Here is a 26,401-nt window from a genome sequence, read left to right as displayed (position 1 = left end):
TCTCAGCGTGTTTTTGTCTTTGGAGAGGGAGAAGAAGCGCGAAGTGTTTCTTACCAGGAGCAGGGAAAAGCACCGGAGCCTGGGGTTGGTGCACAAGGAGAGCCAGACACAGGGGGCTTGAGGGGCTCCCTTTTTATTCCTCACCCCATGCCGGCACCTCCCACCACTGAGCCCGCTGCAGACCCTCGGCGTCTCGCCCCCTCCATCGGCGCAACGCAGCATCCCCTTCTCCAGCCTGCTGGCAGCAAGGAGCAGGTATAAATACCACCGTATTTTGGCACAAGAACCAGCCCTGGGTTATCCCCATCCTTTCTGGGTGGAGAAGAGCAGCGTTTCCTTTGGGAAGAGGCTCCCTCTCCCCCGATACATCCCTTTCTGGGGTCCCCTTCACGGCAGGGTGCAGGCACCTTGCACCCATTGCTGCTGGGAGACACCAGGGAGGATAAATCCCACCCCGATGCCTCGCTGGAGCAGCTCCATCACCCACCCCGGTGCCACTCTCTGCCCCTTAAATGTCACTTGGTGTCCTTCGATTTGTCCCCAAGCCAAGTTTTCCCTTGGGCAAGGTCCTTCCTCCCCATCCATCGTGCCGATGCCGGCAGGGGGGGGTCTCGGTCCTTCAGGGCTCCTCACCGCTGCAGGCTCCGGGTGGCTTCACCAGCCCCGCGGCGCTGTGGGGCTTCTCCCCCATCAGCCGGGTCCTGGAGGGGGGCAGCGGTTGGGGAGGGGCGAGGGGGAAAGCGACCTTGGGGAGGTGGCTACGGCGGTGTTTGGTGAGGTGGGAGCTCTGGCTGAAGGCTTCGCCGCACTCGGGGCACTCGTAGGGCTTCTCGCCGGTGTGGACGCGGTGGTGCCGCTCGAGGTGGGACGCCCAAGCGAAGCCCTTGCCGCACTCGCTGCAGGTGTAGCTTTTCTGGGCAGCGTGACCCCTCTGATGGGCAAGGAAGGGGGGAGCCTCGCCGAAACGTTTGCCGCAGTCGCCGCACTTGTAGGGCCGGTCGGGGGAGTGGGTTTTACGGTGCTGGAGGAGGTGGGCTTTTTGGGCGAAGCGCTCGCCGCAGCTGCCGCAGGGAAAGGGGCGTTCACCCGTATGCACCCGCCGATGCCTCTCCAGGTGGGAGGCCCAAACGAAGCCCTTCCCGCAATCGGCGCAACAGTGGGCGCGTTCGCGCCGGTGACACCGCTGATGCCGCGCTAGCGCCGGTCCGGCTCGGAAAAGCTTGCCGCAGTCGCCGCAGCGCAGGGCTTTCTTGCCCAGGTGGGTGCGGCGGTGTCGGGCCAGGTCGGAGCTCTGGCAGAAGGTCTTGCCGCAAGCTGGGCAGCGGTGGGGCCGCTCACCGGTGTGGCTTCGGCGGTGCTTGGCGAGGTGGGAGCCTTGGCTGAAGGCTTCGCCGCACTCGGCACAGCGGTAGGGCTTCTCGCCGGTATGCACCCGCCGATGCCTGGCGAGGTGGGACGCCCAAACAAAACCCTTGCCGCAGTCGCTGCACTTGTGAGGTTTCTCTGTGGCGTGGCCCCGGCCGTGTGCCGCCAGCTCGGCTGCGCCGGCGAAGCGTTTGCCGCAGTCGCCGCACTTGTGCGGCCGGTCGCTGGCGTGGGTACGGCGATGCTGGAGGAGGTGGGAGCTCTGGCTGTAAGTCTCGCCGCACTCGGGGCAGCCGAAAGGCCGCTCGCCGGTGTGCACCCGCCGGTGCCGCTCCAAGTGCGAAGCCCACGGGAAGCTCTTGCCGCAGTCGGTGCAGCCGAACGGCCGCTCCCTTGCCGGTCCCTTGCTGGCCACTCCGTGTAGGGGTTTGGCACAGTCCAGTTTGGGGACCGCTGCGGCTTTGGGGATTTTGGTGGTGCTGGGTGGCACGGCTTTATCCGGGCGCTTTGTTTTCCGCCTGTTGGAGCCGAGGGTCTTCTCCCCCTCGGGTCTGCGGGATGAGCGCGCTTCCAGCTCCTCGCAGCTCTCCTCCACCGCTTCCTCCACTGCTTTTTCACTCACCAGCCCCTGAGCTGCTGGGAAGATGGGAAAAGGAAAAAAAAAAAGGGAGAGAGTGTGGCCTCGACCAGAGCAGGGGGTGGTATTTAAATTGATGGAGCAGGAGTGGGACTCCCATAAAAAACCTGGTCTCCTGGAAAGAAGGAAAAGAGACGCGATGGGAAACCTAATCCTGGTTTGAATGGGGAATGTGGAAATGCTGAGCGCACCCCATTGCCCGTATTTCCAATGGGAAAAAAAAAAAAAGCAGAGAGATCTATGACATTTTCTTGGAGAAAATTTGAGGACAGGGCTGAGATTTGGGGAAATCCCCCTCAAAACCTGCCTGGATTCTTCCTCCCCTCTTCCCATCCCACTCACAATCCCTTTGCTTCCCTGCCAGAGACAGAAGGAAAAGAGCAAGGAAAAAATAGTGTCTGGGGGGGAATGCTGAAGAAGGAAAGAGGGTTCTTTGTGTTTGCTTACCAAGGGACATCAGTGTTTCGTAGCTCTCCTGCATCACGTCCCGGTACAGGGCCTTCTGCCGTGGGTCCAACATCACCCACGGCTCCATGGTGGGGAGAGGCACAGGCAGCCGGGAGAACGAGGGTTTCTCCCTCCTTTCCTCTCTCAGGGCTCCTCAAAATCCCCTGTGGGGAAGAGAAATCCCTTGAAATGAAGGAAATCCTCCATGTAGCTCTTCTTGCCTGGGTTTTGTTCTGGGGGTGCCTCAAGAAATGTTGGGGTTTTTTTTCTCCCTGGGTTGCAGCACATGGACAGTCCCTCTGTCTAGGACTAAGCCTGAACCTCCACGGAGCAGCTTGGGGATGGGCAGGAGGGTCCCTGTTTCCCCCCACCTTTCTGCCAGACCACATCCCACAGCGATCTCTGCCCCTCCTCCGTCCAGCATCCCAGTTCCCCCAGTCCTCATCTCACTGGGAGTCAGCCCGCCCAGAGTACCGGGGCACAGGGGGATATGTCCTAGGAGGTGTGTGCCCCATCCCTGGGGAGTCCTGGATGCATGCAGGGACTGGGGCTCCTTCCCCATCCTGCTTAGCCACTGTCCTCTCCCAAAAGGAGCCGCTGCTCCTGGGAGCGTCCCCAGGGACCAGATCCCGCAAGCTCCAGCCCTGACACAGCTCAGGACCCCGCTGCAGAGCGGAGGCACATCCCTACCCCCGGTTTCTCCCCATTACCTGGCGTCCCCGGCTCAGGACTCGCTGTCAGCCAAGCCTGGAGCTGCCTCCGCAGGGCTTTCCCTGGAAGAAGCGTGTCCCCCCCCTTTCCCAGGCTGAGGCTGCAAGGAGAAGGGGTACACAGACCCCCCCTTGTACCCCAAGGACCCCCGAGCCTCCTGACAGCAGGGCACAATGGAGGCGACGGCGGGCATGGCTTTGCTCCGGAAGCCCAAGTCGGTATCCGGGAGAGAGGAGACGCCAAGAACAGGCTCCTTGCCGGCAGCGTTTACCCAGAGCCCTCTAGAGGTAACCCAACCCCAGCTTTGCCCCTATCCCGACCCTCCCCGCAGGCTCCCCAGCACCCCCGGGGGCACACGGGACCCCACTGAGGTCCTGCCCCATCACTCACATTACCCCCATGCTCTTCCCTTTTACCCAGCGGCTTTGGAAAGCCCCAGCCTTGCTAGAAACTCTGCCAGGGGAAGGCCGTGACAGCAGCAACAGGGATATTTGTATATTGCAACAGTGGGGGAGCGTGGGAAGGTGATGGGGGGGGGTCTCTCGGGGGTACCAGGGTATCCCCCAGGTGGGAGAGGAGGACACCGGGCTGGTTGCCTGATCAGCATCAGGGATGGGAGCTGTGCAAGCAAGAAATCAGTTTTTTTTTTCACCTGGAAAAGTGGCTGAAACTGTGCTTTCATCAATTAACTGGTAAAAACAGATTGTTTCCACCCCCCCGAGCTCCAGTCTTGGGGGTCGCGCTTGTGGGTGGGAATGAAGGGAATTGCCACTTACCAACTTGTCCCTCCTTGTTGCTGGAGGAAGAAATGGCGAAAGCCAAGGAAAACACAACTCTGCGAACAAGAAGATAAAGAAATGCAGCAGGGGAATGAGAGAGGAGCCTGGATTTCTGCCTCTGAGAAAGCCCAGGAGATTTGAAACCACACAGATGCTTTTCTCTACGGTGAGCGCAGGGGGTTTGGCGGTGGTTTAATCCCTCCCTGACTGGGAAAAGCCAGGAGTGGCAGGGAAGCAATAATTTTCTTTTGATTTGCTTTGGAAAGAGCGCAAGGATGGGGAATTATCCCTAAACCCTGCCCTCCCCAATGCACAGGCATTTAACCCCAGCCTCGCCGCCGAAGGAGGGAGCAGAGCTGATTTCTGCAGCCTCCCTGCTCCTCTCTCCCTGCTCCATCACTCCTTGGCTGCTGGCAGTGGATGGGGGTCCCCAGGGAAGATCGGGGGACCGAGCCCGGGTGCTGGGGGACACCGAGCAGCCCAGATGGCTCTGGGAGTGTTGCAGCTCGGCTGGGTATGGAAGGACAAGGAAGGGGCTGTATTAGCTGGGTGCTGAAGGCAGAGGGGAGAAAGGAGGGCTCCAGGGACCCTGGACGTGCTCCGAGCAGGGGCTGTGGCAGCAGGTGCCCTGCCTGCGTCCCCAGCCCCATCGAAGCACGAAACAGCCTTCTGCCCCCGGGCTCTGTCTACACCAAATCCTGCGCCAGAGGCTCCAGGTGATGGGCACAGGAGGGAGAGACCCACAGGGGGCTGCCCTGCTCCCCAGTCCAGCCCGAGTCCCGGTACTGGGACCAGAGAGAGGAGCACCAGTCCCTGCCCTTGCCCCATCTCTGTGCGTGAGTTGTGCCACAAGAGGGCATGGGGAGACCAGAGCTGCTCCCAGGACCTGGCTCTTCCCTGCTGATCCAAGCAGCAGATCTGCTCCCAAGAAGGTGGAAAAGGTCTGACAAAGCTGAGCTCTGCTGGGCAAGGGCTGGCTGAGCCCTCTTCTGTGTCCCAAGGGGAAAAACCTTGCGGGAATGAAGGAGGCCGCTTCTTCCCTGGCACAGATGCCCACGCAAAGGGCACTGCCTGGATTTGCCCACGGTTTTTTCCCATCTTTTCACCCTGGAGAACAGCTCAGCACCTCCTTCTCCCTCCATAGACTCCAGCAGAGCATCCCCATCGCTGCCGGGAGGGATGGAGAAGGACATAGGACATGGCCACAGCAGAGCCAGCACAGGTGAGGGAGAGTCTCCCGCAAATGCGTTTCGGCTGATCCGAAACATTTATGCCAGGTACCTTCTGCCTGGTCTGGTGGGGTTGTACAAGCAGCTCTGTGACTGTAGCTGTGAGTTATCACCTTCCTGCAACTCCTGTTGAACCAAGAGGTTCCCCACACACCGGCGGCGGTCAGGGTGCAGGAGAGGTGGTGAGGAGCAGAGGATGGAGCCCATGGTAGGCATGCTTCAAGGCTGAACCTGGATGCAAACTGCCCCTGTATCAGAAACACAGGGAAGGTGGAAAAATCACAGTAGGGCAAGGGGGTTTGTGTCTTTAAATGACCCGAAAAGACTCAGAGGATGGGGTGGAAAGGTTAAGCCCAGCCTTGTTGAGCTCCTTCGGCTCCATCATCCCCATCAGGCACTGCTGGGTGTTTAACAACCCTCAATGTGTTCCAATTTCTTTTTTTCCTGCCCCATAAGCTTGCCCAGCTGCTTTCTGAACCCACGTGGCCCTTCAGCATCTGTGATGTCCTGCAGCAAGGCTTTCCACAGCTTAACTACACCCCATGGGGAACAATACCTTGGTATCTCTGATGCTTGCCAGCATCCTTTCTGGCTCTCCCGCAGCTCTGCTGAACACAGCCACGGCTCCTCTCCCCGCTGCCTTGAGCTGACCCACGGCGGCAGGCGCTGAGTTGGGAAATCCTTGTTCTTTCAGTGTCCAGCGACCTTCAAGGAGGCGACTTGGTACTTCACCGATCCCGGCCAGCGGGCCCAGCACTGGGAAGCCATGCAGGAGAGTGCTGGGAATGACTCCTCTTGGGGTAAGGACAGACCTTCCCTCCTTCCTGGGCTAAGTCTTGGGGTTGGGTGGGCACAGGGGATGCTCTGCTAGACTTTGGAGGTGAGGGAGACATTCGCCATTGCTTCTGGCAATGGTGCTTCTCCCCTGGGACTCATATTGGAGACCCATAGCGTGCTCCATCCCCACCTTCTTCAGAGGAGCACATGCTCTACCACATCAAAACAATGGTCCATCTAGCCCCATGTTCTCTCCAGCCATGGTGGAAGGAGATGCTATGTAAGAGAACAAAGAGAAAGACCTTCCTCAGCTCTGCTCAGCCCTTGCATCGTCCCGCCTCCAGCAGAGTCCTCACGTCTTCTTGTAGTGGCTCCTCAAATGCACCCAGAGCTCTGCTCCATCTTAGGAACCAGCTCTGCTGACTCTCAACCCGACAGGATCTCCTCTGGGCTGGAGTTGGAGGAGAAGACACGGACCCCAGCTCCCCAGGACTCAGATGCAAAGCCCTTCTCTAACAACTCTTCCACAAGTGAGGAACTGGCTTAAATAACCTGGAAAGCACCTGGAAGAAAAGCAAAACACCTGGGAATTTTACCCAGGCCCTGAGACACCCACCTGAGTGTGGTATGTTCTAGGAGAGGAGTCCCAGAACCTCTCCTGGTTCCTTGAGAGATGCACGTTGGAGGGGAACTCTCAGCCCATGCGAAGCAAAGGCAGAAGCTCTCCTTTTGGCTTACAGAGGATTTTAAGAGCTGGGGTTTGAAGCTGAACTTCAGGCCAAGCTTCTCCAACCGGCCAATGGTTGGTGTTTGGGCCTGGGCTGAAGGTGGAGTTCACATAAGCTTTCTTCATTCTTGGCTTCCCCCCCCTGCTTCTTTGGTGGGTTCCCTTTTCCAGCCCAGCCAGGAGCTGACTCTTCAGGATCTCTTTCTCTTTCCTCTGCAGGGGACGGGATGGAGAGTGGGATGAGGGTCAGTGCCGCACACACAGACCCAGACATCAAGACCTGCCTGGAGGACATCTCCCAGCACCACGAGCCAGCCAACATCTACCAGAGCTCCCAAGAGAAAGTCCAGGATTGTCCTGGGAGGGAAACTCCAGGGACTTGCAGGGAATTGCTGTTCCCACCCCTCATCCCACCAGCGAGAAGAACTTCCCTCCCTGCAGTCGAGGGTCCCAGCACCCCTGCCCTGACTGTAGGAAAAGCTTCATGGTCTTCCCCAACTTGCTCCGTCACCAGTGGAGCCACGGTGGGGACAAGCCCTACAAATGCTCCGACTGTAGGAAAGGTTTTGGGCACAGCTCGCCTGTGCTGGTGACACACCGTCGCATCCACACGGGCGAGGAGCCCTACCAGTGCGCCGACTGGGGCGAGAGCTTCAACGCGGTGTCCAACCTGGCGTGCCACCAGCAGCACCACACCGGGGAGAAGCCCTACATGTGCCCCGAGTGCGGGAAGAGCTTCAGCCAGAGCTCCAATGTCACCACACACTGACGGCTCCGCCATGGCCGTGGGGTGCACCAGCTCCCACACTGTGCTGGTGAAGCCCAGGGATGCCAGCCCAGCCAGGAGGTCTTCTCCAGAGACTGGAAGTCAACCAGGACTCTGCTTATCTTGGGGCATGAGGGAAAGGGAAGAAAGATTTGTGTATCCTTGGGTACGAAGGGAAGGACGGGGATGAAGCGTGGCCACCATCAGCAGAAAACACCAGCTCTGGGTGAGGTTCCTCCTACTCTGCCGGAGGAAAGAAAAAACACCCCTTATTCTTCCCAGCCAGATCAGGACAGGGTTCTCCTGCTCCCGCCTTGCCCAAACACAACAAAAAGGACCTTTGTTTTTCCTCCCTGCTCCAAACTCTCCCCACACCAAGACATTTGATGCAAGGTGCCCAAGGGCTGTTTCATCTCCCATCTGGCGTTCCCATCTCCTCTGGTGATAACCGCTTCAGGAATAAAAGGTGGTGTGATAAATACCAGTTGTGATCTGTGTTTGTGTGTGCTCACCCATGGGCAGAGCAGGCACACAAGCCCCACAGCCTCTTTTGACCTCCAGGCTGAGGCAGGAGGAAGCCCCTGAGCCTCAGGGTACCCAAAAGGGCCCCAGCAAGGAGCAAGCCCAGGGGCCAGAGGTCACTGGGGTTGGTCTCCTCCTACCAGTCCACATCGCTTCGGATGCCATGGAAGGGGGAAATCCTGAGCTTGGAGGGTAAAAACCCTTGGGGGTGTGTGTGTGTGTCACTGATCCTTCTGCAGATGAGCCCAAATCGTTGGCCTCATTGGCCAAACTCATCTACTTGGGTGTCCCAGATGCCTGGGGTGCTTGAGCTCTGGCCATGGCAAGGTAAGCAGCCATTTCACTGCTGTGCTGAGCTGCAGGCTTCCCTCGCAGCCTCACCTACTCCTGTTTTAATGTGTTTTTTTCTTGCATTTGAGCTGTAAGGTCATTGGGCTTTGTCTGGAGAACATGGCTAGGGAGCTCCAGACAACACTGGGCTTTGGTACGGGACCCGGCCACCTCCTTGAACCTTGGCAAAGTAACACACCAAACCCATAAGTGCAGACCTTAAAAATAAAGAGAATCAGTGGCAGAAAACATGATTTCTCTCTCCTACTCGGTACCAAGCCAAGATGACTTTAACTTCAGGTATGACTCAGAGGCCATCGCCCTGTTTCCAACCACTGCAAACCTCCCCAGTGGATCTTCAGCCTCCTCCCCAGACACTTGGTGTGGTCTGAGATGAAGATGGCATCTGATGGGGAGGAGGCTTTCCCTGCAGGCGCTGACGCCTCAGCTCCCGGCTGCATGGAGAGGGGTCTTCAAAGAGGCCAAGATGGACTTTGGTGGTCTCCCACCAGCATCGTGCGAGGCTGATTAATGTAGTCATATGTGGGCAGGGTACTGAAGATGTTCCCCTCCGGGAGCTGCCCTCCAAATTACCTCCTGCAGGGGCATGTGGGTGCGGGGGCACTGGTGGGACACCAGGTTTGGCGGTCGTCTTTACAGGAATGATATTGAATCAGGTGCGTGAGAAAGACTCCGAGTTTATTTGTTTTTTTTCCTCTTTTCTTCTTCTCCCAGGCATGCAATGAGGGAGACAAGGAAAGATATCCACGGCGAGAGGACAGACCCTTGTTATTCAGTTCACGCAAGAAGATCTGCTGGGGGTGGAGAAGACAAAATACACTCCACCTTCACCTTTCATAACCTTATCCACAGCAGCCTGCAACTCCAAGGTACCGATGAAGGACCCCCGGCGTTGCCTCCTCCGGCGGTCCGCCTCGATGACCAATCCCTTGCAAATGACGTGCATGGAGTTGTTCCTCAGCCTCTTTGCCTCCCCTGACATGCGCCCGGTCGGTGGTTGCAGCTGGCTCAGCAGCCTGGAGATGTGCCTCTTGCAGGATCCCTTCTTGAACCAGCTGTTTAATCCCTTCGGAGCTGGTTTCCGTCACCCAACCTGAGCCGGAGACCTTCTCTGCTGAAGCAGAGGCTTTGTCCACCGGACTTTCTGCTTCCTCCTCCTCTTCCTCGAGGTGTTTCCTTGTCTCTCGGTGGCGGCAGCCACGGGGTCTCCTTCAGAGCCAGTGCTTCTCCCTGCAAAGGTGTTCCACCAAAGGCTCTCATACAGACAGACGTACTGAGATGAGGGACTGACAACGCAGCCCAGGATCGGCCAGCTGCGGCAAAGCCTTTATGAGGCAGCTCTTCCTCATCCAGAATTTACATAAGGATTTTTTTTCTTGCCTGAAAAGCATGGAATTAGACCTAAAGAACATACCCTATTTTTAACTTGACTTAACCCCAATGAAAATCCCCAAAACTTTTCTCCAGAAACACCTTTTCTTCTGCCTTTCCTTGCGGGGAAAGAGTCAGAAACAACTTGATTTTCAGTCTTCCTAGGTTAGTTATTGCACCTCTGTTAAGCAAATGCATGGTCAGCGTGCAGAGGGAAGGGTTTCGGAAAGATCTGGAGCTAAACCTGGAAATTTCAGGCTCTGCCTTTCTGGGGCAACTGGTAAAACGTTGGAAAAAAAAAAAAGCCTTTGATGGACCCCGTTGGGCTTCGCAGAGTGATGGGGGAGACTTCCAAGAGTGCAAACGCTAAGGAGAAAAGGGATCAGTTTGGCTATGGAATAAAAATAGAAATTAAAACTGAGTTGGTGTTAAATTATATTAAATCAGGGGTTTTATTAGCACCACGAGCACACGAGCATGCCTCTTCTTTTTCCACCTTTCTTCTATTTTTTCTTTTTAGAGGGGGGTGACCAAATTGCAGCCAGGATCACGGTGTGTTTCAGTGTAAATCGGGCCGGTCTGGCTTTTCTGAAAAAGCACATCCTTATGTTATCCTGAGCAGGCAACAGAGACCGCGTGGACCGGGGAGGAGCAGAAAAGAGCCGGAAAAGGATTTTATCACTGCAAAAAGATAAACTTGCTGCAAATCTGGAGGATTATAAAAGAAGGGGAAAAGAGCAAGATGTGGAAGGAGTAATTGTTGATGATGAGGAGGGTGAGAAGGACTTTCAAGCGTGTCAGGATGGCCGAGTGGTCTAAGGCGCCAGACTCAAGGCTTTGCTTTCCCTGCCCGGGGTTTTCTGGTCTCCGAATGGAGGCGTGGGTTCAAATCCCACTTCTGACACATCTTTTCTTTCTAAAAACTAAATTTTTAAAAAAACAATTCCCCCATCATCGCTACTCCTCAGTTAGGGAAAGCACCGATTCCCCTTTTCCCACCCCCCGCGCAAACCCCCCCCCCTTTGCTCCTGTAACCGTCTCTGCTGTTCGCCGTTTGCAAAGTGCGCCCACGCGTGGCGAAGCAGCACGGGGAGGGGGGGAAGCGGGGTGCAGGCTGCCCCGCGGGGGGCTCGGCTGCGGGGAGAGGCGGGGGCGGCGCGGCCGCCCCCTCCGTGGGGTCCCTCGTGGAGCGGCCGCTCGTGGGGCGGCGGCAGCAAAGCCTCGCTATGGGTTCCCTGGTGGTCTAGTGGTTAGGATTCGGCGCTCTCACCGCCGCGGCCCGGGTTCGATTCCCGGTCAGGGAAGCTCCATTTTTTTCCCCCCCAACAAATTAATTTCCTCTTGGTTTTTTTCCGCTTATGATACCCATAATAGGCTCTCTCGCAGCAGACTGACCCCTCACAGCGCACACACCGCATCACCACGGTTTTTCTAAAAGCCAGTTGTTACCCTTGCTGAACAACATATGGCCAGGCTGATCTTAGAATCATAAAGGTTGGAAAAGACCTCTAAGATCATCAAGTCAAACCATCAAACCAACACCCCCATGGCCTCCTAAACCATGTCTTGAAGTGCTTTGTCGACACATCTTTTAAGTACCCCCAGGGACGGTGACTCCCCCACCTCTCTGGTTCTAATGCCTGACCACTCTTGCAGTGAAGGCATTTCCCCTCATCTCCAATCTAAATCTCCCCGATTCAACTTGAGGCTGTTTTCTCTCCTCCCATCACTGGTGACTTGGGAGCAGAGACCGACCCCCCCCTCACTCCAGCCCCTCTCAGGCAGCTGCAGAGAGCAAGAAGGGCTCCCCTCAGCCCCCCCTTCTCCAGGCTAAACCCCCCCAGCCCCCTCAGCCGCCCCCCAGCACACTTGTGCTCCAGACCCTGCCCCAGCCCCGCTGCCCTTCTCTGGACACGCTCCAGCCCCTCCAGGCCCTTCTTGTCCCGAGGGGCCCAAACCTGAGCCCAGCATTCGAGGTGGGGCCTCCCCAGTGCCGAGCACAGGGGCCCCATCCCTGCCCGGCTCCTGCTGGCCACCCCAGGGCTGACACAAGCCCGGGGGCTGGTGGCCTCCTTGGCCACCCGGGCACTGCTGGCTCATGCTCAGCCGGCTCTTGACCAACACTCCCACGGCCTTCTCCACCACGCAGCTTCCCAGCCCCTCTGCCCAAGGCTGGAGCGTTGCCTGGGGTTGGTGTGACCCAAGGGCAAGACCCAAAACTGAGCCTTGTTAAACCTCACCCAGTTGAGCTCAGCCCATCGATCCAGCCTGTCCAGGTCCCTCTGCAGACCCTTCCTGCCCTCCAGCAGATTGACACTCTTGCCCAACTTGGTGTCATCTGCAAACTTACTGAGGGTGCACTCAAGCCCCTCATCCAGATCGTTGATAAACATATTAAAGACTTGCCCCAGCACTGAGCCCTGGGGAACCCCGCTCGTGACCAACCGCCAGCTGGATTTAGCTCCACTCACTACAACTCTCTGGGCTCAGCCATCCAGCCAGTTTTTAAGCCGGCTTCTTTTTAAGAATCACCGCTTTAATTGTCATGGGTAATAACTTGATGAGGGATGGGATTAGCAGAATTGGGATATCAGCATCACTACCCTAGGGTAATTTAGACTGGTGGAACTTTTTCCCTCCTTGCAGCAATTCCCATCATCTGCTAGTAATTAAAGGACATATATTCAAGTATATATAACCACCTACTTGCAGCAAAGAGGGCACGAAAGCCTGAATTTCTCTAAAGTAAAAACCACTTAGACTCTCACCAATGAAACCCCGAGCCACAGCCCAACCCCATTCATCCTGTCCTGCAAACGAAACTACTCACACCACCAAAAGCTGCTACATTCAGACTTTATTACGATGCCATGTTGACCATTTCATTTGACCAACACCCCACTCCACCTGGTACATTGCTCTGGCCTTCCCAAACCGGTGGTTGCGCAGGTCTTTTCAGCATTTGGGGTGTTTTGGTGGTTTAATTCCTCTCCCTTGGGCTTTAGATCTTGTTTGCCGCCCGTCTGAACCTCAAAGGAAGGAGGATGTTTTCTCTAGCGCCTGTTTCTTGAGACGGCGGCGGGCACAGGCCTCAACCTCCTCTTTGGCACCACGCGCTGCAGGGCGACTCGTATGTGCACGGGGCTGACAAGGGCATCGCGGCTCTTCCTCCGCAGCCGCTCGACCTCGCTCAACACCTGCTCGTAGATGTTCTCCATGAAGCAGATCATGAGCCGTTTTGCCTCCTGGGAGAGGAACTGGTCATCTCGCTTGATCTGGTTGAGCATCTTGGCATTGACAGAGTGGAAGAACTGTTTCAAAGCCCTTTTCCTCTGTTTGTCCACATGTCGACGCTTCGCCTTGCCCTGATGCTTCCTCTGCTTGGCCAGAGATATCTTGCCACGGCTCTTCTGTCTCATTCGCTTCTGGGGCCTCCTCCCCTGCTGGGTCTTCCCCTTTCTTCCCCTAGCAGACGCCATGGGTCAGCCTTGCCCCCACACTGCCTGGACCCCTCAGTCCTACAAGCAACCCCACCCTCCGCAACTTATGCAAGTGAGCATGCAAATGTGGGGCAGCTCTGAGCCTTACCATTGGCCAAGAGAACAATGCCCCCCCCCCCCAATTCACAATGGAAAGAGTCCTGGCCAGTGTTGGGGTCCCTCTTGGCCAGGGCGACCAGGTGTGATGGGTGCCTGCAAGGGTTCAAGACCTCCATGACCCCTCTGGGATGCTCATCCCTCCCAATGGAAATCTTCCATCCAACCTAAAAACTAGCATTTATTTCTCAGAGTATTACCCCAGTCTCACAAGTTTTGTCTCACAGTCACGTGACCAAGCCAAGTACATGCAACACGTGTTCCCAGAGTCTTCTGGGCGAGCAGGAAACGAACAACAAGAAAATCCTTTGCAAGAGCGTCTTTCCTCAACAGAAACCGCCTGCACACCTCAGACCTGCGTCTGCCAGCTCGAAGATTCATTATGACTAACTACTTAGTTAACAAATCCACCCAGATACACCCCAGGTTTTTCCCTCTGCCTGCTTAACATAAGTAGCTCATTTTTCATGTCCACGTGTAAATGCGCACATTTGCACACATGACCCCCCCTACACCTGCCATATTTCTTTCCAGTCCCTCCATGCACCATCAAAAAACACAGCTGATGATGCCTCACGCCGACACCTACCTGCTCTGCTTCTGGAGAACCAAGCCCTAACATCTCTTCTCCTCCCTTCATTAAGAAAATGCATCATTAAAACCAGAAGACAATTATTCGGAAGCAAATAATTGCCCCTTCTTCCCCTGTTTCGTGCCAGCTGATTCAGTTTGGTTTTCATCTCTCTCGCTGTTCTCCAAGCTTCATATCGCAATCGGCTTCAGGTGGAAACTCGGTTTCCAGTAATCTTCAGGGAAGCAGCAGACAGGAGCAGGAACATGGGAGGAACTCCTTTTGCAATTTGCAGCATGCATAGCTTATCCCCAGACAATAAACCCTGTCATTTGAGGTTGAGACTAAAGCAATGTGTTAGGACACGCGTTAATCTGGCTTTTATCAAAAAATGATGAAACAAACTGCCCTCCCTCCAAAATCTCCAGCTGTCCTGGGAACATGTTGACGTCCTGGTTTCATAATCTAATCTCTAAATCCCCCAAGAAGTGTCGTTGCTTCATATGAAGGGGTAATACGTGTTGTTGGGTTTTCAGCGTAGATACCCACAGGTATCGGGAAAACAACCTGCTAATCACAAACCAGTAAAAAAAATAAAATATCAGACACAAACCAAGGTTTTTCTGCAGAAAAATAATTGCTTTTCGCTTTGCCTTTTGCAAATGTTAAACCTGAATAAAACCGGTGGATTCTTCTTAAACAGACACATGTTCTGGAACAAAAATGTCAAGAAAAACATGCAATCCTTCAGTTTTTCTCAGAAGGAAAGTTTCCACAGATGTTCGTCACCCAGTTTTAATGAGGACAAAGGGGAACTTGCGGACATCATAGTGAAAGCTGGTGAACTGGATGCAAGGAATCAGTTCCTAATTTTGCCCTAATGCAGGCAGAGGTATGTGCTGGATTTAAGAACATCATAATTTTGGAAGCGACTGGCCCTATCGATGGCACAGCCAAGGTGATATTAAAAGCACAGTGAACCTCCTTGGCCACCCCAGCAGCAACACTGAGAATATGGTTTTGGGGAACATTAAATTGCCCCAGGACTGGGCTGCCTGCAGGAAAAGGCAGAGGAAATGGGACCACAAAATTTCCACCTTGCTATAAAAACACACCCACATTCCATCAACAAGAACATTGCTGGGCAAGCCCTACATCCAAGACGACCCGTTGAACACAGCACCACAAACTCCTAGTGCCTATGTTGCAAGTCCACCAGAACCAAGAGATCCTGTAGATGCAAAGATATTCAGTGGTTCCTACCGGGCAGCAAAGATTACAACCATAGTCATCAGTGACGTAAAGAATTTGTAAGCACCATTCCCCAAAGACCAGAGTCACCCAGAGGGAACTTAATTTGTAACTTCCTGAGAGCGTAGCTTCATGAAAGGGGTAATGCATGGGATGCCCATGCCATGCTCACAGTCCTGACCTTGCCGTGGTTCTGCAATCCACCCTTCTGAGGCATTATTTAAACCAGTAGACCAACGTAGCATCGGGGGTGGGCACCACCACCTGATCTTTCCAAAGCCCCACGTCCCTTGCCGCGGTTCTCCAAAACTCTACTGAAACTCTGGGAGCTGGACTCAACGACCTTTAGCTTTACCTTCCGCCTCGAGATAATTCATGATCAAACCTAGTAAAAACCCACAGTATTTTTGAGACTTGAGTGGGATAAAGCACGGTGATGAGGTTGGCTCTGCACAGGAGACTGGAGCTGTTGCAATCAAAGAAGTAAAGGAAGCGTTACTCAAAAAAAGACAGGAAAACCAAAGAATCATACTCAAAGTGCACCGCGCTCTCAACCTTGCTGTCTGGATGGCCAGAGGAGACACGCAGACAACTAAAGACCAAACTTTTAATAGCACGAGGGAATGAGTTTGCATCTGCTTTGACGCACGTAGCTCTGGGCTCCAATGCAAGGAGAATGGAAAGCATTGCAAGGGGGGGGGGGGAAAAAATTGGATTTCAAAAAGAAAATTGTACCAAGAAGAGCCAGTCACTACTGAGGCTTGCAAAACCACTTCCAGCAACATACTTCGCAGGGGAAGTCCCGTCTGTGAGGCTGGCGTCTGCCTTGGCGCTGAGATCACCCCTCGAGGTCCAGTCGTCTGGGAAATACCAACATTAAGTTTCATTTCCTCAACCGAATCAGCAAATAATCTGATTAAATGAAACCCCCCCAAGTCTTTAGGCATAAAGCAAAGGATAGAAAAGACAAGAAAGTTTGGAGGGGAAGTGTAGTTTGTGTTTTTTTTTTCCAATTATTAATATTTTTTTTTAGGAGCAGACCAGCCAAGGTGCCTACAGAGTTGGGTATGTCCACATGGTGGGTAAGATGTGGTGAATCAGCCAAGAGATGGTTCCTCAGGTAGGTTTATGGTGCTTTGGTAGATCAAATTTCTTCATTCTGGAAAAACGCTGGTACAGCTCACCCAGTTTTTGCCATTTCAGTGAAGGTATCTGAGCTCTGAGCTCCCTCTGTAGTAATGACGACAGGGTCAAACCAAAATTGTGCAGCACTTCAACATCAGAGGGTCCAACAGATGAACCGTCGTCTGGAAATGCCCATTTTCATCACCAGAAAGGATACTTTGGATGCTAGCTCAAAGGTCTCCCCGGGACGCAGAATGAATTCCGTGATATTTAGATAGATTTAAATGGGTGCCCCTTTGTGTCATACAAGGAAAAAACCAAGCCTGATATTTCACTGCTGGGAAGTTCTCTGCCCTTCCTGGAGAAGGGTGTGGTCACCCCTACTGTATTCTGATAGTCATAACACTTCCTAAAATGTGCCGTAGAGTGATGGCTGATGTCCAAAGCTTGTAACATCAGTGAGTAAAGAGGGGTTAAAAAAACCCCAAACAACAGAACGGTAGAGGAACTGACTACATGCTCAACGGCTACTTCCCTTTCTTATGACAAATCACACTTCGGGCGCTTCGGGAAGCACTGATTGGCAGAATTTTTTTTTAACCACCACAGCTGGGTTGCCTTTTTTTTTTTTTTTTTGAGCCAGGGTATAAAATGAAAATAAATCTCAGCCGTGGACTTGTCTTCCTACCGGAACGATGACTAGGATCGGTGAGTGACTCTTTCCTGAACCTTGAGCTCTCTTATTTGTTGGTTTTTTTTTTTTTTTCTGGTTTTCTTTCATCTTCAGTGCCTGGGTTTGGGGTTTTTCCCATCTGGTGGAACATCTTCCTTTTGTGTCACCTCCTGAGAGCAGAAGCACAGACCTCCCTTTCTTCAGCTAGGGTATTTCATGGTCACCTGGAGCTCACCTTTGCAGCACTGTGGGCAGTGGGGGACCTCCCTTGCAAGTTTGGGGAGTGGGATGTTCCTAGCTGTGCGGGGAGAGATGGAAACACAGGCACAAGCTCTGAGTCTCCAGAAACCTTCCCGGATGACACCACCTTGCATCGGGGATGTAGTTTCTCAGCATCTAGCCACAACACAAGGAGGTCTGATGGTAGATGGAGATCCATCAGATGTTTCCAAGAGCTGGTCCGAGTGCGTCTCCCACGGAGAGCCTGCTCTCCAAGAAGGAGCTCCTTTGTCTTCCACATAATCCACGGGTCTTTGGAGTTGCCACGCTGGGTGAGGTGAGGGCAGCAAGGCCGGCTGGTGGCTCTGCACCGCTACGAACCCCACACGTGCCAGAGACGCAGCTCAAGGCAGCGCCCCCGGTCCTCAAGGAAGATTAGGGCAGCAGCAGCATTGGGTGAGGAAGGTTGATGCAGCTTTATCAACATGATATCACGTTCTGTCATACTTTGAAGGCGGCAATCCTGCTGTTAACAGGCTAATTGTAGCAGATTCTCTCTAATTATTTTTTACTGCCACAGTGGCTTCAGGAAGATGGATCAGCTCTACAGGTTGTAGAAAGACTTACTTTCAGGAGTTGGACTTGGGTGTCTCAGAAGAATCACCTGCAGGGTAACAGGTCTGAAGTTTATTAATAGCAGGTGCACTTCAACCCAGGTTGTCTGCAGATCTGGGACTGTTCCAGCAAAAGCAGTGATTTCCCCGGAGATTTTCCGGGATTAAAAATTACCCAGGGTGTGGTTTCAAAAGGAAACTGGCAGTATTTGGGGGAAGGAAAATAAAATGAAAGTTGGCCTGTAGTTATTTTGGAGAACAGAAACCAAAACTAGGGAAAAAAAAAAAACCAAACCCCAGGGTGATTCCTGTTCAAACTTCCTTTCCTTGTAAAACTATTAATATAATGTTGTGTCTGTTCTGGTAGAAACGGTTATCCTGAAGGGGCTGCAGTCTGCCTGCTGTTCCCTCTAAGTGTCTCTATTCCTTATAGGGTACCTCAGAAACTAAATCACTTCCAAAACAGAGAAGTCCCATCCCCTTTCTTCATCTGTCTAGCCTGTCCATCTTTCTGTATAATATTGTCTCCTCTCTCCACCATTCTATCCACTGCATCCAAAAATGCCGTGAATTACTAAGGTGTGGGAAAAGGCAGCTGGGACAAGTTTGCCTTAATTCTTTGCGCATGAGCGACGCTCATTACCGTTCTTCATTATGGAGACTTTTGAGCTTATTCAAAGGGGTCAGACTCATTTTGGGAACTCACCACAGCAGCTGCACAAACACAACATGACTACAGGGGGGTAAAAAAAAGTCATCTACGCGCTTGATTCTCCTCAAAAATCACATTCACTGACACCGCTTGACATCTGTCTGCATTCATGAGAGACCTGCTGATGCCACGGATTTCATAATCGTGCCAGTTCACTTGAAAACTTATTTGCTAGGTGCTCCTCTTTGGGGTTTGGATGCCAACATGCTCGGAGCCAGTTTGTGCTGTCACCTCCCTCCCATGCTGTCAGGAATGAACTTGCATGCTGAGTGCCTTCGTTGCATTATTTTCTTCTCTTCTTTTCTTCTCTCCCTAGTCCTCTTCCAAATCCTCCTGCTAGTAGGTTTCCTAAGTGCAAAGAGGTTTCCACATTTCCCTGAATATTGCCTTCATGACAAAGACTACGAGGAACTGCTGAGAATCGCCAAAAATGGGCTGGAACCTGCAACTCACCCAGCAAACGTGGTCATTGTCGGTGCAGGAATAAGCGGGCTTACAGCAGCGAAGCTGCTCCGAGATGCCGGCCACAAGGTAAGTAGTTGCACGAGACCCATGAGTCCCACTGGGTCTTGTTTCCCTACGCTAAAGGTTTTCCAGCACGGAGAGGGAGAAGGAAATGAAAAGGGAGTGTATCACAGTGGTGGGAAAAAGGAAGGAACAGCAATAGGGCACCAGTAATTTAATCTGATTAAGGCATGATTTTCGAAACCACAGGCGCAGACAGGAGGGGATAAGGGGACGCTGTACGCGAGGCAAGTTGTTTAGGTGCTCCCCAAATGAATGTAAGCAACGAAGGTAAAAAGGTGCAGTCCTCCTTCTCCGTCCCCACAGATTTTTTGAGATCAGGCAGAGCTACAGCTGCCCTGGGACAGCCTTGGAAGCAGTGTTGCTGTGAGTGGGAGGTGGGATTAGACACCTCCAGAGGCACCTCCAGCCACAACTTCTCTAATTCTCCAACTTGTTGCAACTTGCAGCCCAACGGTGACATTCATGGCTGTAGATCAACCAACACAAGACTCATGAGCCTGTCAAATCCTGCCTTATTAAGGCGCCAGATAGTCTGGGAGTTTCAAAACTGGGTTGACCATCCCAAGGTGCTAGGCAAAATTCAAACCTATGAGTTTCAAAGGTTGCAAAGGCATGGAGGGACAGGTTGGTGCCTTCCTCTGGCTGTTTTCAAAACCCTGTTTCATCCTTCCAGTGCAGGGAGTATCTGAACCAACACTAGGACCCTCTTACCACAGAGCAGATGTCCAAACATGACATAAATTAGGAACTGTGAAACTGCCCTGTAGGTAGGGAGATCTTGGCCAATACAGAGGAGGGGTTTGGATCTACGGAAGGCTCATTTGCCATCTGGAGGGGACCTGTCCCACCCCATGGGCCATAAATGCTGCTTGCCACAGTGCCTATAGACTTGCTTTGTAGGTGGTTTGCTTCAAATAACCATTGCCTGAACATCTGCAATCTCCACTCCATCCTTTTGGGTTTTTTAGGTTACCATTCTGGAAGCGAGCAATCGGGTCGGTGGGCGGATCAGAACGTACCGACCAGAGGGACAGGACTGGTATGTGGAGCTGGGTCCCATGCGCCTGCCAACCAAGCACAGGTAAGGCAGTGTCCTACTTCGCTGTCACGATCAGCTGAGGAACCAGCCTGTTTTGAGGAACAAGGCTGTGGTTTGAGACGGGGCTGAGGTCTTGCACATGAGCGTAGCACAGCAGAAGGAGCTGTCTGCCCCTTCTCTCCCCCAGAGCTTAACATCTGCTTAAAAGGGACAAAAAGCACACGCTCACCACCTGCATTTGAATTGGGAGGATGAAGGAAGACCCCTCATCTCAGTATCATGTCCATGCATGGTCAGACCTCTATTTTGGAAGTCACAGCACCAGAAGATGGATGAATTTCCATCAGCTCTGATGGAGAGGGCATCCAGCTTGGGCTCTGTGAGAGGGTGGCGTCAAACAAGGTTCAGTCATCGGCCAAAATGCTATGGGAAGAGGCTGCAGGTGAGTCACCAACCACAACACATGCCAAGGAGAAGTGCCAGAGCCATAGGGAACCCCTGCCTCCTACTTCAACACGGCATTGCTCTTACTCCCGATTACATCCTTGCGCAACCACTAGCTGGAGAGAGTGTAAGCCAAAGGGCTCCTTTGTCCGTAGCCCCATGGTTGCTGCACTGAGCTGGGAGCAGGCAGGACAACTTCAAACAGCAAAAACTAGAGAGAGCAGTGCCTTAAATAGCCGCAACCTCCACTCACAAGTCAAAATAATACGTGGCTACACAAGCTTAGCTGACGGGAAAGTGTCCTTTTGTCCTCCTAATGTCTTGGTGGTAGGATTTGTGGGTTTGGTTGTTTGCAAACACTTGTCCCCATGTGCTCTCCTCTTTTTCTAGGCTTGTCCGTGAATTCATTAGGCAGTTTGACCTGAAGCTAAACCCATTTATCCAGACAAATGACAAGACCTGGTACCTTGTGAACGGCATTCGGACAAGGACTGAGGAAGTGAATAGAAACCCCAACATCCTAAACTACACAGTGAAACCATCTGAGAGAGGCAAGAATGCCGTCCAGCTTTATAGAAGGGCTCTACACAAGGTACGTGCCCACGGGGAATGGATGCTACCTTCCAGCAATGTTCCTCCTCCAAGAGACATTGAAGCTATTTCCTCTGAGCTGTGGTGGACCCTCACCTGCACAATGGGTTGAGGAAGACTCAATGATGAGTTGAGGAAGAGTAGGGTCCTATCAGAATGAAAAGCAGAAAGGCTCGTTCAGAAACTAGGGCAGCTGATTGCGAACTCCTCTTTATATGCAAGGCCTCCTTTCTCTGGAACAGATTCACCAAGACTTGGATGAAGCAGAAAATGCCACACCAAGGCATAACTTCCCAGAACTTGAAGCCCAGGCGGGAGGATCCACTAGCTCTAGCTCAGCTCCAGGGGTTACCAAACACCACGACTGAATATCACAGATGAATCCTAACAGATTTTGGGGCAACACCTGGGGAAATGCACTTCTCATGAATATATCAATATTTCCTCTCCAGGCTTTCAAGGAGTTCCAGGCTACAGACTGCAAGAAATATCTAGCTAAATATGACTCCTTCTCCACCAAGGTAAAGGGCTGGGTCTTGAGGGTAAATTTAATCCCCCTACTGATGATAATCTTGCATCCCTGCTTTGAGAAAGGATCTGCGTCACTCTAGTCTCTTCCTCTGTTGACACTTTTGGATACCTTTTCCCTAATCAGTGCTGCCTTCTACTTAAAATGCTGAGAAAGGAGCAAGCATGACTGTTAGAGCAGTCTCACCATCTGGAAACAGGAGAAAAGCAGTGGTGTCTGGAAATGCTCTAGAAAATCAAAGAATCATTTAGGTTGGAAACAACCTTTAAGATCATCAAGTCAAACTGTTAACCTAGCACTGCCAAGTCCACCATAAAATCACGTTTTGAAGTGCCACATCTACATGTCTTTTAAATATCTCCAGGGATGGTGACTCAACCACTTCCCCAGGCAGCCTGTTCCAATGCTTGATAACCCTCTTTCAGTGAAGAAATTGTTCCTAATATCCAACCTAAACCTCCCTTGGCGCAGCTTGGGGCCGTTCCCTCTCGTCCCGTCACTGGTGACTTGGGAGCAGAGACCGACCCCCCCCTCACTCCAGCCCCTCTCAGGCAGCTGCAGAGAGCGAGAAGGGCTCCCCTCAGCCCCCTCTTCTCCAGGCTAAACCCCCCCAGCTCCCTCAGCCGCCCCCCAGCACACTTGTGCTCCAGACCCTGCCCCAGCCCCGCTGCCCTTCTCTGGACACGCTCCAGCCCCTCAAGGCCCTTCTTGTCCCGAGGGGCCCAAACCTGAGCCCAGCACTCGAGGTGGGGCCTCCCCAGGGCCGAGCACAGGGGCCCCATCCCTGCCCGGCTCCTGCTGGCCACCCCAGTGCTGACACAAGCCCGGGGGCTGGTGGCCTCCTTGGCCACCCGGGCACTGCTGGCTCATGCTCAGCCGGCTCTTGACCAACACTCCCAGGGCCTTCTCCACCACGCAGCTTCCCAGCCCCTCCGCCCCAAGGCTGGAGCGTTGCATCATCCAGATTAGCCATGTTCCTCCATCATGGGTCCCTTAATCAGACATGATGATGTATCAAGCACCGGGGAGGATTTACTGAGCAATCCACTGCATTTTGGTGTGATCCAGCAGTCTCAGAGTGGGTACACCAAGCCACAAATCCCTCACTCATTCACCTCTGGAACTTCTGTCATGAGAAACCAGAGACGTTGATCTCCTGTGAGAAGCTACAAAAGCTGCATTTAAAAAAAAAAAAGCTTCTGGTCCAGGCTTTAAGCAGATCAGGAGCAGGAACACGGCAGCAGGGCATAACTTTTGGCCTGGGATATAAAAGGGATTCACACATTGAGATAATAACATCAGGCTATGTCTTCTTACTGGCTTTTCTAGGAGTATTTGATTAAAGTAGGAAATCTAAGCCGAGGCGCAGTTCAGATGATTGGTGACTTGTTGAATGAGGATTCTGGATTTTATCTGTCCTTCCTTGCCTCACTGTGGGATTTTGATATCTTCTCTAACGAGAGGTAAGACAAACCTTACGGCAAACCATTTTGCTTGGGTCCACAGCAATCCACCAGAAGAGGAAATTTCAGGGGCATTTAGATGTCTGAATGGGAATCGCTCCTGACTCAAAGGGCCACCCAGCTCTGTTAGCATCTCTAGAAGAGGTCAGGTTTTACAGTTCCTAAACCCCAATGTCCTTCCCTCACCTTCTCCTTCTTGTTCCTTTCAGTTTTGATGAAATCACAGGGGGATTTGACCTACTGCCCAAAGCCTTCCATGACGCGTTGCCCAACGTCATCCATTTCAATTGCACAGTAGAGAAAATCATGACCAAGGGAAACAAAGTCCACGTGTTTTACCGCGCTCCGGACACTCTGGCCCCAACTATAGTAAAGGCAGATTATGTCCTTGTCACATCCACTGCCAAAGCCACCAGGCACATCCAATTCCTGCCACCGCTGTCTCCTCCAAAGACCCACGCCCTGCGCTCCATCCACTATGCAAGCGCCTCCAAAATAGCCTTGGCTTGCTCTGAGAGGTTCTGGAAGAAGGATGGCATCCGAGGAGGACAGTCCATCACCGACCGCCCTTCCCGGTTTATCTACTACCCCAGCCACAACTTCTCCAGCGGGCTGGGCGTGATCCTGGCTTCCTACACCTTGAACGACGATGCTGAGTTTTTCCTGCCTCTCACAGATGAGAAGTGCCTGGATGTAGTCCTCGAAGACCTGTCAGCTATCCACCAAGTGAGCAAGGAGTACCTGCAGTACACCTGCGACCAGTACGTGATACAGAAGTGGCAGCTGGACAAACACTCCCTGGGGGCATTTGCTGCCTTCACCCCTTACCAGTTCGTCGACTACTCACAGGCTCTCTTCGAGCAAGAGGGTAGGGTGCATTTTGCAGGAGAACACACAGCTCAGCCTCATGCCTGGATCGATACTGCCATGAAATCAGCCATCAGGGCTGCGAGCAACATCCACCACGACAGCAGCGAAGCCGAGATGCTGAACGAGGAGGAGCTGGAGCAGATGAGGGGTTTCTTGCAGAAGGAAGATCTCTGAGCAGGGCTCCTGGGCTGGGCTTGCTGGATGCCACCAGCACAGCCTGAAGGCACTTTGGCTGGTGTAAAGCTGTTTCTTTCCAAGCAAAGTCAACAGCAAGATATCAGTAGCTAAGGTGTTAAAGAAGAAACTCAAGGAGCACTTGACTGTCATCAGACAAGACTAATAGGTAACGAGTTAAACACTTAAGGAGGATGGGAGGGAGTACTTAAAAAGAAGTAATGTCTAAGTAGGTTTCATGATTCTTAATATTACCCTGGCTCAGATACACTGCAGTAAATTCTAATTTATTTATGTACAAAGTACTTCAGGAAATTACTAAGATGGAATAAAGGTGGATATTTCTCAGTTCTTTGTGTGTGAGGTGTTTTCATCTCTCTGCGGAGAGAAGCGTCATCACATATTGTCACTTCAGCCATTTAGAAACTCATCGCCCATCAGCTGAGTCTTCCTCCCCTTCCAGAGTTTGGGAGACAACTCATTGCTTCTGAGTCATCAACTCCTTTGCGCAGCCCAACACAACCACTCCTAACCCCCACGGGTACCGGTCAGGATGCAATCCTGATCTCTAACCTCCGGGGTCTCTTCTACCCACCCCCCGTCTAGCTGATCTCAAAGCATGGCCAACACCAAGTTAGAGAGGTAGAATTAACATTGCGACTATAAAAAGCAAGTCCAGAAGCAATACAGCCTGTGCACAGAGGCGTTAATGGCTTTTACTGGAGTTTCTCCTCTCACCAGCAATTTTTGTCCTAAATTTCATAGTCTTGAAAACTCAACCTGCAGGTGGTTGGTTTTTTTTTTCAGATTATTGGAAGGATATTGTTAAATAAGCAAAAGGAAAGACAAGACTGGCTGCTAAGTCCATCATGCCAGACCTTTGCTGCAGTCACTCAGCTGCTTTGCATGTGGGATATCTGGAAAGCCAAGGACACGTGGTGAACAATCCAGGCTCAGACTGTGTGGACTTAACCTGCCTGGGAACGAGAAGGCCTCAAGGATGTCGCGAGTTAAAAACCAATGCATGTAGCTGTTACTAACAAATGTGATTTTGTATTTTCCAACGCTTACAAAGTGGCATTGTACAAACTTACTGTGGGGACGTGCAGGATGGCATTACGTCTTCCTAATAAGTCGCAAATTCCAAGGTTGGCCACAGATGCTACTCTGTCAACAGGGGCCGTATCCCGTACCCCCGGTGGGAGCATCTCCTTACAGTTTAGCAAAACCGAGGCAATCCACATTCGGGAGTTGCTGATGCTGCTCGTGGCTGTCCTTATGATAAAGCCCAAGGCCATAGTGACCAATTAACAATAGGCTTGGGTGTGATAAGGTGGTTAAAGAGCTATATTAACCATGCTGTGACTGCAGTAAACTGACATCTGCTTGACCATACCGACTGTGTGCTGTGCCCGTGACTTCCGCATCAACACTTTGCATATATTTATTTGATCTCGCTTCTCATTAAACACAAACCTGCTTCTCAACCTCTGACTCCACATAGCTGGAGGGGAATGGCTCATGGTCTTCTCCAGCCCAAGAAGCAGAGGTTCAGCTCTCACTAGAGGGAGCAGGGACGGAACTGGTGGGTGCCATTGCACCCAGGGAAGGGCTGGACCTAATTAGACCCAGCAGATTTCCACCAGGTGTTGCAGAGACAAAGATCTGCACCAGCTTAAGGCATTTAAAGACAGACGATAATTAAATAAGTACAGCGCGATCAACAACAGCGTGTTAAGAGCACCTTACAACGGGCTCCAGTCACTTTTAGGGAGGCCCAACCACCCTCAGCGATGTTCTGAAATGCAGAATTTCATGGCACGTCATTATCAGGTCTCCTTCATCTCCTCAGGAATTGTAACAAACACACGTGCCGCACCATCGCAAGCAGCACGGTGACCCGGGACACGGCCTTGCTCTTTTGAGGCGGTGCAAGACCGCGCGCGTAACCTCAAATCAGGCCGAGTGAGGCGTTGGCAGCACAGCAAATGGGTCGAAAAGGCCACGGGCACCTTCTTAAGCTTAGAAAAGATTTGGTCACAACGCGCGGCGTCAGTTGCACTGGGAAAAATACGCCGTGAAGCCTTGCAAAAAGAGAAAATAGAAGGATTTTGCCCACTCGCTTCATCGCATCACCTCTGACTTTGGTTTTGTTTTGTAACTGCACATTGTCCCCAGCCTTTGCAGAACACCAGCTCCCTTTCCCCACACAAATTGTTTTAGCAAAGCAAATGCTTTCTTTAGCCTTTAAGCTCATGTCTTCATCCCAGCTCAGACCCGCAGGCTCTTCACTAGAGCAACACCATATCAGGGCACAACG

The 26,401-nt window shown here is 52.6% G+C and overlaps 2 protein-coding genes, 1 long non-coding RNA gene and 2 other non-coding genes across 13 annotated transcripts; 4 read left to right on the top strand and 1 right to left on the bottom strand.

The window, feature by feature from the left end:
• Window positions 1-4,018, bottom strand: LOC142049079 (uncharacterized). 3 transcript variants are annotated; one of them, XM_075076521.1, is made up of 3 exons: window positions 3,937-4,018; window positions 2,450-2,613; window positions 1-2,001 (listed from the first exon to the last, which is right to left on the bottom strand). In XM_075076521.1, the coding sequence occupies exons 2-3, from the start codon at window positions 2,535-2,537 to the stop codon at window positions 620-622; spliced, it is 1,470 nt and encodes a 489-aa protein (XP_074932622.1). In that variant the 5' UTR covers window positions 2,538-2,613; window positions 3,937-4,018; the 3' UTR covers window positions 1-619. The 3 variants fall into 3 exon arrangements, with proteins under 3 accessions (XP_074932622.1, XP_074932621.1, XP_074932623.1); XM_075076520.1 differs by lacking the exon at window positions 3,937-4,018 and adding an exon at window positions 3,160-3,257; XM_075076522.1 differs by lacking the exon at window positions 3,937-4,018 and adding an exon at window positions 3,160-3,257 and having other exon boundaries at window positions 1-1,998.
• LOC142049104 (uncharacterized) lies at window positions 3,309-10,223 on the top strand. 5 transcript variants are annotated; one of them, XR_012657609.1, is made up of 6 exons: window positions 3,309-3,447; window positions 3,967-4,105; window positions 5,084-5,161; window positions 5,863-5,968; window positions 6,204-6,570; window positions 6,892-8,131. It is a non-coding gene; the product is annotated as an uncharacterized LOC142049104 (long non-coding RNA). The 5 variants fall into 5 exon arrangements; XR_012657612.1 differs by having other exon boundaries at window positions 3,963-4,105; XR_012657611.1 differs by lacking the exons at window positions 6,204-6,570; window positions 6,892-8,131 and adding an exon at window positions 9,026-10,223 and having other exon boundaries at window positions 3,352-3,447.
• Window positions 10,224-10,478: 255 nt separating this feature from the next.
• Window positions 10,479-10,586, top strand: TRNAL-CAA (transfer RNA leucine (anticodon CAA)). Its single transcript has 2 exons — window positions 10,479-10,516; window positions 10,541-10,586. It is a non-coding gene; the product is annotated as a tRNA-Leu (tRNA).
• A 328-nt stretch (window positions 10,587-10,914) lies between these two features.
• TRNAE-CUC (transfer RNA glutamic acid (anticodon CUC)) lies at window positions 10,915-10,986 on the top strand. Its single transcript has one exon. It is a non-coding gene; the product is annotated as a tRNA-Glu (tRNA).
• A 5,556-nt stretch (window positions 10,987-16,542) lies between these two features.
• IL4I1 (interleukin 4 induced 1) lies at window positions 16,543-25,475 on the top strand. Of its 3 annotated transcripts, XM_075076507.1 has the most exons (8): window positions 16,543-16,933; window positions 18,760-18,974; window positions 19,940-20,052; window positions 20,845-21,046; window positions 21,498-21,566; window positions 22,904-23,037; window positions 23,247-23,702; window positions 23,887-25,469. In XM_075076507.1, exons 1-8 carry the CDS (start codon window positions 16,921-16,923, stop codon window positions 23,966-23,968), a joined length of 1,284 nt encoding a protein of 427 aa, XP_074932608.1. In that variant the 5' UTR covers window positions 16,543-16,920; the 3' UTR covers window positions 23,969-25,469. The 3 variants fall into 3 exon arrangements, with proteins under 3 accessions (XP_074932608.1, XP_074932607.1, XP_074932606.1); XM_075076506.1 differs by having other exon boundaries at window positions 18,844-18,974; window positions 23,247-25,475; XM_075076505.1 differs by having other exon boundaries at window positions 23,247-25,475.
• Window positions 25,476-26,401: the final 926 nt, after the last annotated feature.

Source organism: Phalacrocorax aristotelis, chromosome 31 (assembly GCF_949628215.1).
Source record: "Phalacrocorax aristotelis chromosome 31, bGulAri2.1, whole genome shotgun sequence".
In the NCBI taxonomy this organism is placed as follows: domain Eukaryota; kingdom Metazoa; phylum Chordata; class Aves; order Suliformes; family Phalacrocoracidae; genus Phalacrocorax; species Phalacrocorax aristotelis.
This window is presented reverse-complemented; position numbering and strand designations above follow the sequence as displayed.